At 36.0% G+C, this 19,915-nt stretch overlaps 1 protein-coding gene across 2 annotated transcripts in view; it reads left to right on the plus strand.

Moving 5' to 3' along the window:
- The window catches only part of LOC138708943 (pickpocket protein 28-like), a 31,190-nt gene extending 16,995 nt beyond the window's left edge, over positions 1–14,195 (plus strand). Inside the window, exons 7-11 of one of the 2 annotated variants that reach the window (XM_069839325.1) lie at positions 1,470–1,740; positions 4,469–4,528; positions 4,650–4,806; positions 7,835–7,926; positions 12,373–14,195. In XM_069839325.1, the coding sequence (XP_069695426.1) occupies positions 1,470–1,740; positions 4,469–4,528; positions 4,650–4,806; positions 7,835–7,926; positions 12,373–12,503 (711 nt within the window). In that variant the 3' untranslated portion in view covers positions 12,504–14,195. The remainder of the gene's footprint in view (positions 1–1,469; positions 1,741–4,468; positions 4,529–4,649; positions 4,807–7,834; positions 7,927–12,372) is intronic. The other variant, XM_069839326.1, reaches the window with a different exon arrangement.
- Positions 14,196–19,915: the final 5,720 nt, after the last annotated feature.

The following is a 19,915-nucleotide window of genomic DNA, read 5'->3' on the forward strand; positions in this document are numbered from 1 at the left end:
GACACGTGCAACATGATGCTCAGTAGAAATATTCCTATAAAGAAATTGAGTGATCCCCATTTTAGAGGTTTTCTTCAGAAATTCTCTGGATACAAAAGCTATTTAAGCGATAAGCGAAGAAGATTCAGCTTCGACAACTTACGAGAATATATCGTCGTTTACTGCAACGCTGGTAATTGCATCAATGATAACGAGGACTGAACCTTGCAAGGTATGCACTACAGTATGTTATTTTTCTTTACTTTCTGACTGTATGGAGATACAGTAGCATGTTGACGTCGACTGTTTACTTTTAAAACCTGTTCAGCCAATGGTGCAGTTACATTCAACGATAAGTCATCCCGCATTCACTGTTTAGTCATTACACATAAAAAACAACTCATGTCCATCACGGAAATGCCTTCTTAATATTTCTTCATATTGTTCGAAAATTTCTTCATCAGAAGAATCCATTATATAGAAAACAATATTATTACGCTATAACTATATAAATTACAGTCACTGCAATATAAACAGAACATAAACATTATCAATGATCAGTCACATAACCAGCAAAAATATGTTGATCAAATCTGATGGAAGACTGATCTCCGATCAGATACTGATTGTTCTTTCTGCAACAGAATTGAACTGATAGCTAATCAAATCCTCCTTGATCGTCAATCATATTTGATCGGTGTTTCTGCAACCTGTACTTGCTGAATAGATACTTGAAATATTACTTTATTGAACTTCCAGATGGACTAATAAAAATAATTTGAGACATACGTCCTAATAAAGCCATCATCTGTCTTATACCCTAGAGCATATATTATCGTATATGTAACAGATAACTCATCGCTATGTTAAAATCGGCAACACTTTGAAGAGAACAACCGCCAGGATCGCCACCCGTCCGCCGTAAACGAACACGAGATGGCAGTACAGTCGCTAATGCAAATCAAATGGGATTTATGACGTCACTCCTTATGTAATAACTAGATGGCAGCGTAGTAAACCTGACGAAAGTTGTTAACCTCAAAGCCTATAAGGCCGACCTATCTGGGTATATCTGCAGTGCTCGGGAAAAATTGACATAAGTCAGTTTCCACAAACCTTTTTTGATAATTTATTGACAACTTACGGAACATCTGCTCGCTTGGGAAAAAATACATAAGTATTTCTCCCATTACAATAATTCATACAGAAAAAATCAAATCGACATAAACCAGTGTAAGTTGTCAATAAATTATCAAAAAGGGTTTGTGGAAACAGACTTATGTCAATTTTCCCAAGCACTGCAGATATAGTCTACTACGGTTGATGTTGCTGGTGGTTATGGTGGCGGTGTGGTGCTTGTGGTTAGTGCTTAAGTCTTACATAATTTTGAGTTAACGTGGAAATTAATAAATATATATTACTACTATGTAAGTAAATATCGAAGTGACTTTCTTCCATATTTTATTTAAGAAGATAACGCCTTCTTGCAGGTTCTGCTACATAACCCTACCGACTACCCGTTGGTGCAAAGTGACTACTTTCACGTACCTCTTCAAAGGGACGTAGTTGTGAGCATTAAGCCCAGGGTGATTACGACAAGTGAGGGATTGAAAAACTACGATCCGCAAAGACGATGGTGCTACTTCTCGTCAGAGCGTCACCTTCGTCATTTCAGCATCTACACTCAGCACAACTGCGATCTGGAATGCCTTACAAACTACACGTTAACGCAATGCGGATGTGTTGCCTACTACATGCCCCGTGAGTTTTTTTATTGATTACCTTACCTTGCACGTTGGAAATTTTAACTGCAAACGGAACCAAATTTGGATATGCGAAAATGCCATATGTGGTACAATTTTCATAGTACTAGCTCATAATCTATTATAGATAGTTAATTCTCATTCTTAGCCTATATGTTAACATGAAAAAAGTATGCAGAACACTTTCCAATACACTTAAACAAAGCAATAGGTCTATGACAAAAATCGCAAAATCGAAAGACAAATCGAATTCAACGTTGCAGAGGAAGTACTTTTCTCATTGAATAATCTAACGTTTAACGGCTGTTCATAAATATATTTGAAGAAAGGATCATAATGAACTTTTCAGCAAAGAAAGTATTTATGGATATCGTACAGACGGTTTAATCAGCGTATGAAAATACAAAGAACGAACACCTTCAAAGCTGCACAGAAACCGCGGTAGCGTGTTAGAATCATGCATAGAATAGATGCTTTTTCCGCTTCCAATGTGACAGTCCATATCGTCTTATGTGGAGGCCTGACGTTCTGGTCCACGACAAAAGAGCTTCCTCATGTATCAGTCTACTTAACAGGAATCAAATGAAAATATGGAATCTCGACCAGGATTGGGCGAGTAAATTACCTGTGTGTATTTTAAGTGTAAAATAGGTAATGTAGAAAACTGTTTTATTCACGGAGTAATAAACTAACATTTATTCATTTTGACAATCTAAACGTAAATTATTTCATTCCTTTTAAGTCCTGATAAGAGAAATGTCTCTTGCAGCAGAAAAAAAAAATCATTTTTTGTGATTTTATAATGCAGTTTTTACATACAGTGTATTCCGAATCTCACCGGTCCGGTGGCATCAATGACGTCACGTTGCAACGAAAATAAGGAACAAAACTGCTGGAAGAATCGATGCTGTCATGGCGACTGTGTAAGTTGTTGTCTGTGCTACGCTAGCAAAATTTTGCGAAATTTCCGTACTGCCATCTCGTTCAAAGAAAAGAGATCATAAACAACTTATTTCTTGATCCGGTAATAATAACTGATCCGTTGACATGTTCGCTCATAAGCCATTAATATATTGTTTTTACGTTGTGCTCATTACAAACAATACAGCAGAACTAAAGCAGAACACACCGCCATGACACAACAGTGCACGATGTTATTCGTCTGCTAATTCCCGCCCTATACAAGAACCAATCAGATTCACTGATGGCGGCTGATGGAGCCTTCCACCACCTCTGCAAGTTGATGGCACCGGTGCGACACCGGTGGAGCATCAATGACGTCATCGGTGGAATTCGGAACACCGTGATGCCATCGGATTGCTCACCGGTGAGATTCGGAATACGCTCATAGATTACAACATTTGTTCATACTTACTTTTATTCACTCTAATACTTAGAAAATAGCAATGCTTTGCTTACTTTCAGTTTGTTTGTTGGACAAACCCCATAACATCCTAACTAATTTATTTGGGGGGGGGGGGACTTTATATATATATTATATAAAACACAAGTAATAGTGAATAAACCTAACTTTAGCAACTAATATCACTTGTTAAATACATTTTGACAATTAAAATCAATTAAACTAAACAATTTTTTATTGATTTCCCGAAAGTTTTGTTTTTTATCATTTGTGGGGTTTTAAAAATAAACGATTCTAGTGATAAAGGCCTTTTTGTAGTATAACAATTAAAGGTAATTATTATGATTTGAACATAATAACTCATTAAATGTAATAATTTTCCAAATTTTATGTGGTAAATGACTAATCATCAAAGAGTTGGGAAGCATAGCTGAATAGACTTGTTGTATGTCAGAACATTAAAGCCTTGGTAGTTTTTCTCGAAAATCAGCTTGTGTTCGGGATTTCCATTTTGATGCTACCGTATCCGAAATGGGTCAAGGAGGAATACAACACCGCATGCCGTTCCTCGATATCGCCATTATTTCCGGAGATTAGAGACTGAAACATTTTAGGTAGGCAAAAAAATAAAGCTCGATTTTACTGGTCATTAGTAGTAAACATGCGGGGATGCTACTGTACAGTGAAAAGGGCGGGTCTCTGAGCCCCTTCGTTCTCCTTGTGTAAAGTAAAGTCTGTTTTGGAAAGTCAAAATTATAATTTTTTTTAAATCTTTCCGAACTCTACCGTCCATATGTCTGGGGAAAGAGGGTTGTCCTTTACACTACAGATAGAGTTCGAGGAGCTCTATTCGTCGCACTTATCAGCTTTGTTCTCGCTACACATGCGGCGGAGTTATGACGGCGAGAAAGTTTGAGGAATAGAACTTATTTTTTCAATATTCGCATCCACTGGCATTACTACCTTTGTTGGTCATAGGTCATGTGTACAATTCTGTGTAGAAACCTTTCGCTTCATCCGGTATGAATTGCAAAATCTTCTTAAGGTCTCCATTTTTAACATTAATTGGTAGCCTCGAGTTATATGCTATGCTTTTTGGCAGTTCAAACTGTAAATTTTCGTTCACAAACTGAACAAAGGGAGACTAACAATAAAAGTTCTTGGAGGTTTTTTTTTTACGTATTTTACATTTATTACGTTAATTACGCATTATTTGCGCGTATTTTACTGTAATGTAAATAACCTTTTTACGCGTAAAGTCCCAATCCTTACCTCGAGATCGTTAAATAAGAGACTAAAAAATGAGCAACGAAAATAAAATACACCTCAATTTAGATCTTAGCTAATGAATTTATTTTTACAGGTGATAAAGATACTCCAATTTGTGCAGTCGGACAACGAGGATGCCTTACAAATGCTTCAGGTAAGCTAATATTTCACAAGATAGGCTACACACAGTAAGACGGATATTCATATTTTATTTCCCAGAATACCATTACTTCACATTATACCACGAAATGTATTTTGTATTAATTTCGTTTCAGACGCCTTCGCAATGGACGATGACGGCATGTTGGAGTGTGCCTGTTTGCCTGCTTGCTCAGAAATTACCTACGATGTGGAGACTTCCCAATCCACGTTCAGATGGGCGGAAGTATTGAAAGCGGTTAACGCCTGGAAAGGCACAAATATATCGATAGAGTGAGTGTTAAATAGAAGTAAAAAATTCTCATTTTACTTTGACGTGTAATAAAGATATATGCACGCAATACATACATACATACATACATACATACATACATACATACATACATACATACATACATACATACATACATACATACATACATACATACATACATACATACATACATACATACATACATTGTAAAATTCTTTTTCTGAACGAAAAATTACATTCGTTCGGATCAAATTTCTGCACATTCAAAGGACAGAACTGAAATTCTTTCAATCATTTATTGTCGTAATACACTGCTCTCTCAAAATGATTGAGCATATCGGAAATTAAAACAATGGCTTTCCCAAAATATGCTATGAAATATTCCATATAAAACAATATTTATCTCGAAAAGGAAGTAAAAACGAGAAACATTTTATTAAACCTTTACGTTTGGAATATTTCAACGAATAACTCCCTAAAATTTATGCCATTACTTGCGGTTCAATATGTATAACTTATAATAATTCATTTGCAGAGGCCTGCTCTGATATTGTGAACGTGTTGGCGTTTGTACGGCAACATTACAAATACGATTGCAAAGCATATAGAAATTGTCTTAAGTTGAAATAAATCTTAAAATGAATAAATTTCGGAACAGTACTGGTCACTTAGACCTATGAATATCTTCTAAACATACAACAATTTTATTAAACTAGTACATCTTCTTTAAGCCTATTAAAAGCGTAAGAAACTGAACAAAAGTTAGCAACTTGAGCATCTGCTCATGGAAGTAAGTATTTTGGCTTTGGCTTTACGAGCTCTGGACCCGGGACAGTCCATACACTTAGGCACGTTTGGTCCATAATGCGTTATATACTGTAGGCGTACATGCTATGATTGTCCAAGACCGACAGGTGGCTTGGGTGCCATTCGTGAATCTGACGCTGACAGGTGAGTCATCCTACTTCAGCCCCCGACAATCAGGTTCCGGCTGCCACAGGGGCCCGGAGCCCGAAGCCCTTCCTATATAAGCATCGGAAGCCTAGTCTTACCTCGTTCGGAGACATCACAGGCGCTCGTGAAGGCCGAAAGCAATCTCGTTAGTAAGCTACAGTACATAGGCTGCATATTATGTGTAGTATATCACAAAAAAAAAACTATTTGGTGACACTTTTGTGTTATCTGCTTATGAATCTCAAGATTGTTTGTATAGGTAAATAAATATTGTGCGAGATCGTGCGTATTTGCTTGGTTTCCGCACAAAACCAATCCGCGGAAAGTCTAAAATTCCACATTCAGTATTCTTAACCTAACACACATAACAATTTCCCTATTCTTACCGCTTAAGTGACATATTGATTTTACTGCTTTAGGCTTTTAACATATTATTTTTAGAGACGTTCAATATACTAATAATTATAAATTGGAAACTTACCACTGCAATTTCACCTAAATTGCACTGTTAATTATTGTTTTTAAATATTTGCAAAAATTAAGCAAACTCTACAACTCCACTAAAGTTACTGCATTCGTGATGCAAGTAACATTAAGGAAGCCGTGAAAAAATCAACAAGATTCCAAACTTATCATGGCGGCTACTTTGACCGGCAAAATTAAATTTGCCGATGTTATTACTGCAATATGTTATATAAATAATATTGTTAAAATATTAAAATGAAAAATAAATAATTACATAACCTTACCGTTTGTTTTAAGTTCCCATTTATAGACTGGGGGGAAAAAAAAGACAGACGTATATCACGGCCTGCTGGAGTATAGTAAACACAGAAAACATTTTAAAGCAACAATGTTGTAGTTTTTTTTTTTTGCCGTCATTGAACAGAAACCAAGATGGATATTTCATTGCAACTAATTAGAAATTCCTCTTTCAGGTATGAAATAAACGATCTTCGCACAAAATAATGTACGACACACGAGCGGTATGTTTTCTTTCAATTCTCGGAAATTGAAAAAGCTCAACTACGTTTCGCTTTTTCAAACTTTTCCTCGAACATGAAAACTTCAACATACCGCTCTTGTAACGCATATTACTATTAATACATATTAACATTATACAGTAGAAGCACTTATGTTAAAATAAGCTTACTTATAACACATTAATTTCATTACTTTGCTTATTTACTTATATTTCATCTAAAGTCCATTATTTTCCAACGAATGTTACATCATCTCTATTCAGTCTACCGTAGTTTCCCACGCTTTCGTAGTTCAAGTTAATCTAATTACAAAATATTTCTTCGTGATATTATAATAATAATAATAATAATAATAATAATAATAATAACAAAAAAAACGATCTATCAAAATGTTATTATGTCTAGGTACGTCTTACGATTCCTTCTGTAAGATTATTATAACGTCTAAATTTTTATAATATGTACAGATACGGAAATAAAATTTGGAGCTCCCTGTATAAGTTTCGCTTACAACATAGGCTACTGCGCATGTGCAATAAACTAGAGCCCCTGTATATATCCTATTTGTGGGCAGTCGTGTGAAATTGTTGCCTACATACATGTGGACTTCCATCTCAATCCAAATTTTAATTCCGCATCTGCACAAAAAGGAAGTTCGTTCTTTCCTCAAAAAAGCGACAACAATGACGTAGGAATCGACCTAACGGCAAGGGTCTGTTCAATACTTTGATCTTTACATTACAGACCTTATGGAATATTCCTGTCATGCTAAGTTTAATAACATACAAACTATATAATTATGAATAAAATATTACATGAATACATTGAAACGAAATAAATTTAGAAAGAAGTATGAAATGTTACAGTAATGCAATTTTCAAAAGAAGAAACAAACACTGTTCTTAAATATTCGTTCTTACAACTATCGGGAACGGATGAAATTGTTACCACCAGGTTATTATTATTATTATTATTATTATTATTATTATTATTATTATTATTATTATTATTTCATACCGTAAAATAATTTAGAAAAAAATCACGTTACAAGATGTAAGTTAGTCTTTAGGAATTTCATGTTTTAAGGTGTAAATGGAACATTTGTTTGCAGTGGGAAGATTGGTCGAATATCATTTTATTACAAAGACAGTCAATTCGTAGCAAATCGCCGAGGCGAGCTGTTTGGTCCAATCGATTTTCTGGGTAAGTGACATAATTAACTACTCCTCATTTTTGCATCACTATTTTCAATTAAAATTGAGAAATGCTAACAGAAAAGTATATGAAATCGCACGCAACGAAATGTAATGTAACACTACTTATGCAAACACACATTCAAGGTAATGTGATGCAATAAAAATAATGCACGTCCGCAATAAATATAACGGAACGGATGCGGCTCACATGCAAAGCAACGTCTGCACATCTGCATGCAAAGCACATCTGCATGTAAAGCACGTTTGCTTTACAACGTATGCGGCTCACATGCAAACCAACGTCTGCACATCTGCATGCAAAGCACATCTGCATGTAAAGTTCGTTTGCTTCACAACGTATGCGGCTCACATGCAAAGCAACGTCTGCACATCTGCATGTAAAGCACGTTTTTCTTTACAACGTATGCGGCTCACATGCAAAGCAACGTCTGCACATCTGCATGAAAAGCACATCTGCATGTAAAGCACGTTTGCTTTACAACGTATGCGGCTCACATGCAAACCAACGTCTGCACATCTGCATGCAAAGCACATCTGCATGTAAAGCACGTTTGCTTTACAACGTATGCAGCTCACATGCAAAGCAACGTCTGCACATCTGCATGCAAAGCACATCTGCATGTAAAGCACGTTTGCTTTACAACGTATGCGGCTCACATGCAAAGCAACGTCTGCACATCTGCATGCAAAGCACATCTGCATGTAAAGCACGTTTGCTTTACAACGTATGCGGCTCACATGCAAAGCAACGTCTGCACATCTGCATGCAAAGCACATCTGCATGTAAAGCACGTTTGCTTTACAACGTATGCAGCTCACATGCAAAGCAACGTCTGCACATCTGCATGCAAAGCACATCTGCATGTAAAGCACGTTTGCTTTACAACGTATGCGGCTCACATGCAAAGCAACGTCTGCACATCTGCATGCAAAGCACATCTGCATGTAAAGCACGTTTGCTTTACAACGTATGCGGCTCACATACAAAGCAACGTCTGCACATCTGCATGCAAAGCACATCTGCATGTAAAGCACGTTTGCTTTACAACGTATGCAGCTCACATGCAAAGCAACGTCTGCACATCTGCATGCAAAGCACATCTGCATGTAAAGCACGTTTTTCTTTACAACGTATGCGGCTCACATGCAAAGTAACGTCTGCACATCTGCATGCAAAGCACGTTTTTCTTTACAACGTATGCGGCTCACATGCAAAGCAACGTCTGCACATCTGCATGCAAAGCACATCTGCATGTAAAGCACGTTTGCTTTACAACGTATGCGGCTCACATGCAAAGCAACGTCTGCACATCTGCATGTAAAGCACGTTTTTCTTTACAACGTATGCGGCTCACATGCAAAGCAACGTCTGCACATCTGCATGCAAAGCACATCTGCATGTAAAGCACGTTTGCTTTACAACGTATGCAGCTCACATGCAAAGCAACGTCTGCACATCTGCATGCAAAGCACATCTGCATGTAAAGCACGTTTTTCTTTACAACGTATGCGGCTCACATGCAAAGCAACGTCTGCACATCTGCATGCAAAGCACATCTGCATGTAAAGCACGTTTGCTTTACAACGTATGCGGCTCACATGCAAAGCAACGTCTGCACATCTGCATGTAAAGCACGTTTTTCTTTACAACGTATGCGGCTCACATGCAAAGCAACGTCTGCACATCTGCATGCAAAGCACATCTGCATGTAAAGCACGTTTGCTTTACAACGTATGCGGCTCACATGCAAAGCAACGTCTGCACATCTGCATGCAAAGCACATCTGCATGTAAAGCACGTTTGCTTTACAACGTATGCAGCTCACATGCAAAGCAACGTCTGCACATCTGCATGAAAAGCACATCTGCATGTAAAGCACGTTTGCTTTACAACGTATGCGGCTCACATGCAAAGCAACGTCTGCACATCTGCATGCAAAGCACATCTGCATGTAAAGCACGTTTGCTTTACAACGTATGCGGCTCACATGCAAAGCAACGTCTGCACATCTGCATGTAAAGCACGTTTTTCTTTACAAAGTATGCGGCTCACATGCAAAGCAACGTCTGCACATCTGCATGCAAAGCACATCTGCATGTAAAGCACGTTTTTCTTTACAACGTATGCGGCTCACATGCAAAGCAACGTCTGCACATCTGCATGCAAAGCACATCTGCATGTAAAGCACGTTTTTCTTTACAACGTATGCGGCTCACATGCAAAGCAACGTCTGCACATCTGCATGCAAAGCACATCTGCATGTAAAGCACGTTTGCTTTACAACGTATGCGGCTCACATGCAAAGCAACGTCTGCACATCTGCATGCAAAGCACATCTGCATGTAAAACACGTTTGCTTTACAACGTATGCGGCTCACATGCAAAGCAACGTCTGCACATCTGCATGCAAAGCACATCTGCATGTAAAGCACGTTTTTCTTTACAACGTATGCGGCTCACATGCAAAGCAACGTCTGCACATCTGCATGCAAAGCACATCTGCATGTAAAGCACGTTTTTCTTTACAACGTATGCGGCTCACATGCAAAGCAACGTCTGCACATCTGCATGCAAAGCACATCTGCATGTAAAGCACGTTTGCTTTACAACGTATGCAGCTCACAAGCAAAGCAACATCTGCACATCCACATTCAAAGCACATCTGCATGCAAAGCACGTTTGCAACGCAACGTATGCGACTCACATGCAAAGCAACGTCTGCATATCTGCATGCAAAGCACATATACGAGAACGGATGTGACGTAACATATGCTAGCACGTAAGCAAAGCAATGTATCCGAGCACGAATGCAACGCAACATATGTTCACACGCATGCAACGCAATTTATGCGAGCACACATCGTCACTTTTATTTTCATGCAGAGGAATTAAGTTACACTATCTATACCAGGCCTGAACGTTATTAACTCAATTGAGTCACTGCAGACTGCCCCTTAACTCCACACTCCACCTTCCCCGGCAAAGACAGTTATGTTTCGGACCGATATGAGTAGCCAGGAAGGCAAGCATTGCTGAGTGACGGATTGTACAGGGACATCATTTTATTTTTACTAACATTTCTAATATTAACCTGACTATACTTTTGGATTAACGGTTGAGAACCGGGAACACCGTTTGCTACCTCCTTCCACGACTGGAGTTCGATGATACTGGCGTAAAATACAAACAAATCACTTTAATAGGTATAGGAGGGAAGAAAAGTAGTTCATCCATTTACATAAACTAGGAAATATCGCGATTTTGAGTTGATATTTTTCATTAGGTTTTTGTTTAATCAAAATAAAGTACAGTATTAACAACAAGTGTTTTTACTCACGAACTGAGTTGTCCATGCGAACGTATTCATTATGCGGTGTATATTGTACAGCACATTAGCGTACAATGTAGAGAAAGGACTTATTGAAAAATAATGTAGATATTTAAACACATTTTTTTAAAATGGTGGCCGTTCATTTCGGAACAGGCTTTAGTTCTTTTGTGCATATTATCGCACTATAGACTATTGCATCTAATTCCAATTACCATTTCGTCCTTCGTACTAGCAACTCATGTTGAAATAATTTTCTATCTACTGTATAACAGAGTACCTTACGTACTGTAAATTCAATCTTCACTTCTGCCCGACCCGCACAGATAAAATTACTCAGACATGCTATCAACTGTCCGTCCAAGTGGTTATGTCGCTGGATCGTAGAAAGGGGGGAAACCACGTGACAGTTAATTACTCAACGAGGCCCTTTTATTAAAGTTATTTTAAACAATTGTATAATATTACGTAGACGTCCAATTCCTAACAGAAATCAATGTTTTCAGAAAAGAGTTAAGACAGCCCAGCCACTAGCCTTTACAGTGGGGCGAGCAGAAGCAGGTGGGAGAAATCGGGATGCGACGTAGGCAAACGGATGACAGTACCTGTGCGAAAATATTATTCAATATTAAAGCTCTTTCGTCACTGGAAAACGCGAACCTATTTCTGGAACGTACTGTACTCACTAACTCAGTACTGTTTACTATATGCGGCCTTGGTTCTGTGTGGAGGACATTTGGAACTTCATTAGTAAAAGGGGTGGGAGTGAAGTACATTCAAAAACTCAGGCACAATAAAAATTGAAGTAAAAATAAAATGATGTCCCTGTATAAGACAGGCATCATAGATTTCGGATCTCACTATTCGGCTAAAATTCACCACTGATACACAATGTCTTACTATGTGTGTTTATGAAGCGATGTAAGGGAAAAATACATAGGCGGGGGTATCTCCTTTCCTTTTCTGTTCCCCTTTATGCCCAGGACTGAACTATAATAATATCTATATTATGGAAACACCGATGTATTGTCACAACTTCCCGCACTCACTAGCCAAGTTAAGGCTGTAATTATAAGATTGCAATTCAGTTTTCTCTGCTCCAGCTAGTTGCGGCGGTCTTATGGGGCTCTGCCTCGGCTTCAGCTTCCTGAGCCTTGTGGAAATTTTCTACTTCTTCACCATTAGACTCTACTCCACCTTCCGAGCAAACACGAAGACATGTCAAGAGCAATGAATCATGTTAAAACATTCAGCGTTACATACAACTATGAAATATATCTTAGTCAGTTATTGTTAATAAATTTCTAATTCATTTACCTTCAATATATTATACAGTAAATCTCATTAATCCGAACTAATGGAAGAATAAGTTGACCGGTTTAACGAAAGTCCGGATTAACAAATAACCTAAAAGAACTGTAGAAAGTGCATTAAAACTACATTTATAGTGCAACAAAACTAGTTTGTTATGGTGTAGGCCAGTGGTTGCCAAACATCACGAAATTGTGACGTAATACAAATGCAACCCGCACACCACTATCTTAGGGAGAGGGGTGGAGTGGGTATCTCCTCAGGTAATGCAGCGAATAACAGTGCAGAGACGGACTGTGACCAAAAAAAAAAAAAAAGAATATAATATTCTTATACTTATTAACTATACACACTTTTTTCCGTGTTAACTTTTATCCTCCTATTCATTATTTTTGTATTATTAATAAAATAAAATATATTTGCTTATTTACCATAAAAAGAACGTGTACTTTACATCAACATAAATTAGACATTAGAAAAACGTACCACGCTGTTCACGAAGTTGTAAATTACACTACATACTTAAAAAAAAAAAGTCGAAGTATTTTACCCCAATGAAGACATAGAAGCCGATAATTTTTAATTGTTTGTTTATTAATGAAATATTCAAATTACACTACATACGTCGAAAAAAACGTCGAAGTATTTTACCCCGACTAACACATAGAATCCGATACTTTTTATTGTTTGTCTATTAATGAAATATTCAATTTACAAGTAAGGGCGTGGTAGTCTTTATATCAAGAAGAATAATGACAACGTAGGCTATACTTCATTTAAAATGTTACAACAAATTAAGCATCTCATATTTTTGCCATCTGAACAAAAGAAATACTTTTGCTCCCATGCTCCTTAAAATTAAGGTTTTGCATATTATCTGTTTTGGAAAAGACATCGAAACATATTATCCTACACACTTGTAACATTTCATGTGTACGTTCGCTGCTGATAAATGTCTTGTCTTATATCGAAGTGATGGCTGTAAACAGAGGGTGGGGGTATGATGCCATAGTTACGCTTGAGTGGAGGCAGGGGCATGTGTAGCGACACAGCTTTTGGCTATCACTGGTGTAGGCCTATTTAAAAGGCATAGGCCTAATTACACTATACAGTACAGTAAAATGTGTAATCGATAATAATATTTGTTTATATAGTTTAATTACTTTAATGCAAACTTGATAGATTTTCTTTATTTTTAATACTACAGTTGTAATATTGTAATTCCTTAATGTATAAAAATAAGTCTTAAAGCAAGGTAATTTAATTTTTCCAAACTTTTTTTTGCCTGTCCGGATTAAGCGAAGTACGGATTAACGAGGTTTTACTGTAATATCATTACATTGTTCTAAGACATAATTTTGTATGATTGTACAGTCATATTTACATCTCATTCTCAGTACAATCTAATAGGAGTAATTTTTATATTCCCAATCACTTCTTATCTTTTAGAAAATGTATTAATAGATATTTTATTCCATAATCCATCTGTATGTCTTTCTTAAAGTAATTTTTATACTCCTAATCACTTCCTCTCTTTTAGAAAAATTTACTAATAGATATTTTATTCTATAATCTATCTGCATGTCTTTCTTCAAGTAATTTTTATACTCCTAATCACTTCCTCTCTTTTAGAAAAATTTACTAATAGATATTTTATTCTATAATCTATCTGCATGTCTTTCTTCAAGTAATTTTTATACTCCTAATCACTTCCTCTCTTTTAGAAAAATTTACTAATAGATATTTTATTCTATAATCTATCTGCATGTCTTTCTTCAAGTAATTTTTATACTCCTAATCACTTCCTCTCTTTTAGAAAAATTTACTAATAGATATTTTATTCTATAATCTATCTGCATGTCTTTCTTCAAGTAATTTTTATACTCCTAATCACTTCCTCTCTTTTAGAAAAATTTACTAATAGATATTTTATTCTATAATCTATCTGCGTGTCTTTCTTCAAGTAATTTTTATACTCCTAATCACTTCCTCTCTTTTAGAAAAATGTACTAATAGATATTTTATTCTATAATCTATCTGCATGTCTTTCTTCAAATAATTTTTATACTCCTAATCACTTCCTCTCTTTTAGAAAAATGTACTAATAGATATTTTATTCTATAATCTATCTGCGTGTCTTTCTTGAAGTAATTTTTATATTCCTAATCACTTCTTCTAATTTAGAAAAATGTATTAATAGATAATTTATTCTATAATCAGTATATTATATATGCATATCTATGTTAAAGTAATTTCTTACTGTAATAACTTTTAGACATTACAAAAATAAATTTTAAAGTATTACTTACAATCAACTACGTTTCGGCCTCCCAAGAGGTCTTCCTTCCTCAGCCCTTCCAACTATTACTCTATATGCATTTCTGGATTCGTCCATACCTGCTACATGCCCTGCCCATCTCAAATGTCTGTATTTAATGTTCCCAATTATGTTAGGTGAGGAATACAATGCGTGCAGTTCTGTGTTTATTTACTGTAAGGAAATATGTTTATTTTAAAGTTCTTACTTTTTTTTTTCATTTTATTAGCATAGTCCTCCTAGGTACCAGCGGTACACGTTTCTCAAAGAAGGCTCCAGTCAATCTTTGTTAGTTATTTTTCGGCTGCGTTGAAATTTTGAAGTAGAAGAATCAGCTTATTATCAGTAGTTTGAGGACATGTTGGCCTGTCCCAACTTGTATCCCTGATTCAAACTACACAACATCAGCAATTATTATTATTATTATTATTATTATTATTATTATTATTATTATTATTATTATTACTATTATTATTTAATTTTTGTCCATTTAAATAACACTGGAGCTCATAAGTGTAAAAAAATAAATAAAAAAATACATTCTATTTAATGATCGCGGACATAGCTAATTAATTCATAAGTTTTGGATAAAGTAGCTGTCTCAGGATAGGATATATAGCTGTATAGGCTAGGGCCCTGACTTGCTTCAGACTAAGTAAACATTATCCCCTTCCACTAGCTAAAACTCTACCTGCTGGGAAGAGCGCCCCCCACCCCGTAACTAAAGCATCAGTGAATGGACAGTACAGCCGATAGGAACTGAATATACGTCGCCACTACTGTCGGCTGGGGGACACGCGACAGCTAGTTAATGTTTGTAAACAAAACGCACGGACCAAAGATGCCTATCCTGATACAGCTATTTTATCGGAACCTTATTAATTAGATATTATCAATAACTTCTCCCATTTCCATTAGACCATGTGGAATTAATTCTTTGATTCTCTTTATCAATCTTCCATATGTTATTATTTTGTGTGTCCGTACAATTCCAATTGTATTTGTTGAATAATAGTATTATATTATCCGACAAGTTGCAAAAATCAAGCTTTATGGAAGATGGGGTCAGATTAGAACACGACCGTAGTTCTAAGACCCACGGGTGTAGTTAAGCTGTTTTTGCACGATTTGTATATGATATTTTATCTACGTATAGTGTATTTTACTATAAATTGTCAGAAAATAAATATGTAATTACATTGTTAAAATTTTGTTTCTTAACTTATATTTCTGAATGTAACATTTACAGTTCCATAATAACCACATTAAAACAACGTAACGTCAATAAGTTTTGTTGTCACAATTGCTAACGTAGTACTACGTCTTTGTATTGGGCACGGCAGATCACCAACCGCTCAATAATAATATCCAAAAGAAGTGTTACATTAAAATTGCTTATAACTTTTGAATAAATAAACATAGCGAAGTGAAAAGTAAACCACCGTATAGACCAGCGGTGACCAAAACTCGAGCTGCAGTGATTAAATGCGACAGACAGCCTATGAATTAAGAAGACGGAGGAAAGGTACTTGACATGAAAACTACAACCAGTGGTGGTTCCTGTACTAACATCTTGATCAATCCTTCAGATAAAAATCTCAAGCTTTGCTGTATCAGTAACGTCACTGCTGTCATCAAGAGCCAGTGAATAATATACGATATTTCTTGCTTCTTTTTTAACCTTCCTCCTGAATATAATCGGGAATTTTCTAAATTCTTCTCTCGATACTTGGTCGAGACATTCATTGTTTTTCAAGTTATTATGGACAAGTTATTTAAGCTATTTTAATCATTACTCTTGAAAAATTATGTTCTATTAAAAGGCTTTAGAGCACGAGATATTTCAAACCCTATTAGGTAGCTCACTTCCTTACATGTATTTATGTCATCTTTCTCTTCCTGGCTATGATTTATTTTTATTTATTTTTTATTTTAGTAGGTGATAATGCCGATAAACCGTTACTCCACAGGTGTGGACGCTATGATTTAAGACATGTCAATTCCTGGCGTTTAACAGTTCGTTGGCACATAATATTGAATCACTTTTTCTACAATATTATTATTATTATTATTATTATTATTATTATTATTATTATTATTATTATTATTATTATTATTATTATTATTAAATGAACAACTAATAAATAGTTACCTTCATCTAAAGATTAAGAAGATTAAAATTGATATAAAACCTAATAATTTTATCCTTCTAGGGAGAAGATCTAAAAATATCAATATTCGTGCACGTACAGAAGAATTATAGAAACACATACTTAGTGGTCAGTAGTAGTAATAATAATAATAATAATAATAATAATAATAATAATAATAATACTAATAATAATAATAACAATAATAATAATAATACGTTATTGAGCGTGGCAATTAATGTTTCTATATACTTCTAATTAAACCGCTGAGCAAAGTAAACATGTTACAATTTGTCCGACAGAACAACAAAAAAGTTATCCTTCTGATTCTTTACGAAACCACCTCTTACTGCTTGCAGAGACAGAGTTTGTAGAGCGACATAATACCGCTACTGCTTGCCTTCAGTACGTGAATGAAACACTCAGCAATGTACAGGAAACTCCTCGTACCCGTTTGAATGTCTGTGATTACACGATATAATCACGACACCCGCTTTGGTCACCGCTGGTTTATATCCTTATCCATTGCAATACCTGTGTTCGGCGTACTTTTACCCAATGTGTCTTTAACTTCAGTCTTTAGTACCTGGAATACAGAGCCTATTTATTGCATTGTAGTGTCAATTTGCTGCGCTGTGAAATTCCTGAAGTTAGCGTAAACGTATGCATAAGAGAATTATACTTAGAAACACTACCGATAAGCAAACTGCTCGAGTACAATGCGTCCCACCTACATCCTCGCGTCACCGGAACATATGTCGGAATGATTTCTTAACTTATGAGTAGGGAACGGAATTTGGAGTAGTAAAAGCTAATATTGGCATCTACACAGTCATTTGTTTACAACCCTTTATACCAAGTGTCCACACCTGTGGAGTAACGGTTAGCACGGCTGGCCGCGAAACCAGGTGGCCCGGGTTCGATTCCCGATCGGGGCAAGTTACCTGGTTGAGGTTTTTTCTGGGGTTTTCCCTCAACCCAATTTGAGCAAATGCTGGGTAACTTTCAGTGCTGGACCCCGGACTCATTTCACCGGCATTATCACCTTCATATCACTCAGACGCTAAATAACCTGAGATGTTGATACAGCGTCGTAAAATAACCTACTTAAATAAATTTATACCATTCCTTCCCTCCATGACATACTCGCAGATCTCTGCACGTCAACAACAGATGAACGGGACAGTTGTCGCATAAGAACTTCAACATGCAGGTTTGCAGTTCAGCGTAGTGCAGTGCAGGTACAATGCCGAAAGTGAAACCAACTAACAATACAAAATTGAAAGACTATATTTGTAAAAGCTAAGATCGAGTATCAAAATTCAGGAAACAATTCCCTAAATTATCGCTTCCCCCATGTTCTGTTCTTGAGAGATGGGGGTAATGGTTAGAAGCTTGCAATAATTATTATTAAGCATATCACCTCCAATCTGTGAAGAAAGTGATCCAGTCTTTCGACTGCGATTCAAATATGCCAGGAACTGCTAAATGATAGAATAATCAAAAAAGAAATCATGGATATTAAGTCAAATTTTTTATATTTACCGGATGCCATTATTCGATTAGTACAGTCAGGAGTAGAACTAGTTAAGCAAATAAATATTATGAGTACTATTGTAAATAAACTGAGTGCAGTAGAAGGTGAAGTAGGAAAACGTGTTGGTGAAAAAATGAACAGAGTTTTGATTAAAAATGATAGGTACAGTATTCTCAGTCGGATTTCAGATGCACTAACAAACACGTGTCCCAATGACGTCATTCAACATGTGAATTTAATTGACTTATTTTGTTTCAAGTACTCTCCAATTGTCTCTGCAGATGTAGAGCGGAGTTTTTCCATGTTAAAAAATTTCCTTCCTTGCAAAAGAGCAAAGTTGTGTTTAGAAAATTTGAAAATGTTATTTACAATTTATTATAACATGGCACAGCAGGAATAATTGTTTCATCACCAAAACATAGCATTAATTGAAAATGCCATTTCGTTTGGCTCAACACTTTGTTCAACATTTAATGATACTCTATTAGGCTATATTCTAAATACTGTAGTGTACGTTGAGTACATATTATCATATTTCATGATATTGTAAATAAAGGTTTTAATTTAGCACGCTCCTGACAGAAAAACACGCATATTCAGAGTCGAGTTCCATACAGAAGACAACTATCAGCCATCAATATTTCCCCTGACACGCGAGGACGCAGAGATTGATATTTAATTATGTATATTTGTAATGTTGTTTATTGGTGTTTTGTGCGTTGCCAAGAAAAACACATGTAGTTCAAAGTGAAATACAGATTATGTATGTAGGCCACTATATGTCATTAAACTATTCCATATGTTTATTCTGAAATACGTTTACAGCACGTTGCGTGTAAGTTTGTATGAAGTGAACTGTACTCGTCCATGCTCTGTGACGCAGCTCGCTTGACAGTCACTGATCTACGAATATCTATACTACGTTTCACCATTCTTTATAATACTCCAAATCCCTTTCCCTACTTAGGAGTTATGACGAGTAATTTGACCAGTCTTACGACCTGTCACTTTCCATTAAATTTTTCCTTAGCCATTGTTACTAATAGATACACTTGGCCACTACATTTTGCCGGTACATTTCCTCATCAACTCGTCTGCTGCATGTTTTCAACCATTACATTTGCCGTCCCCATCATTACGTGTTACCAACAATTACATTTCCAGCCAACTCTTAACACGAGATTCTAATATCATAAAACGTAAGTTTATTTTCACAGAAAGTTTAATTGTAACATATAGACGTTTACAGAACAGATAAGTTTAAAGAGAATATTTTTATTTATTTTATTTATTTATTTATTTAATAATAACATATACATAAAAACGTTACA

The sequence above is a fragment of the Periplaneta americana genome, chromosome 11, assembly GCF_040183065.1.
Source record: "Periplaneta americana isolate PAMFEO1 chromosome 11, P.americana_PAMFEO1_priV1, whole genome shotgun sequence".
Lineage (NCBI taxonomy): Eukaryota > Metazoa > Arthropoda > Insecta > Blattodea > Blattidae > Periplaneta > Periplaneta americana.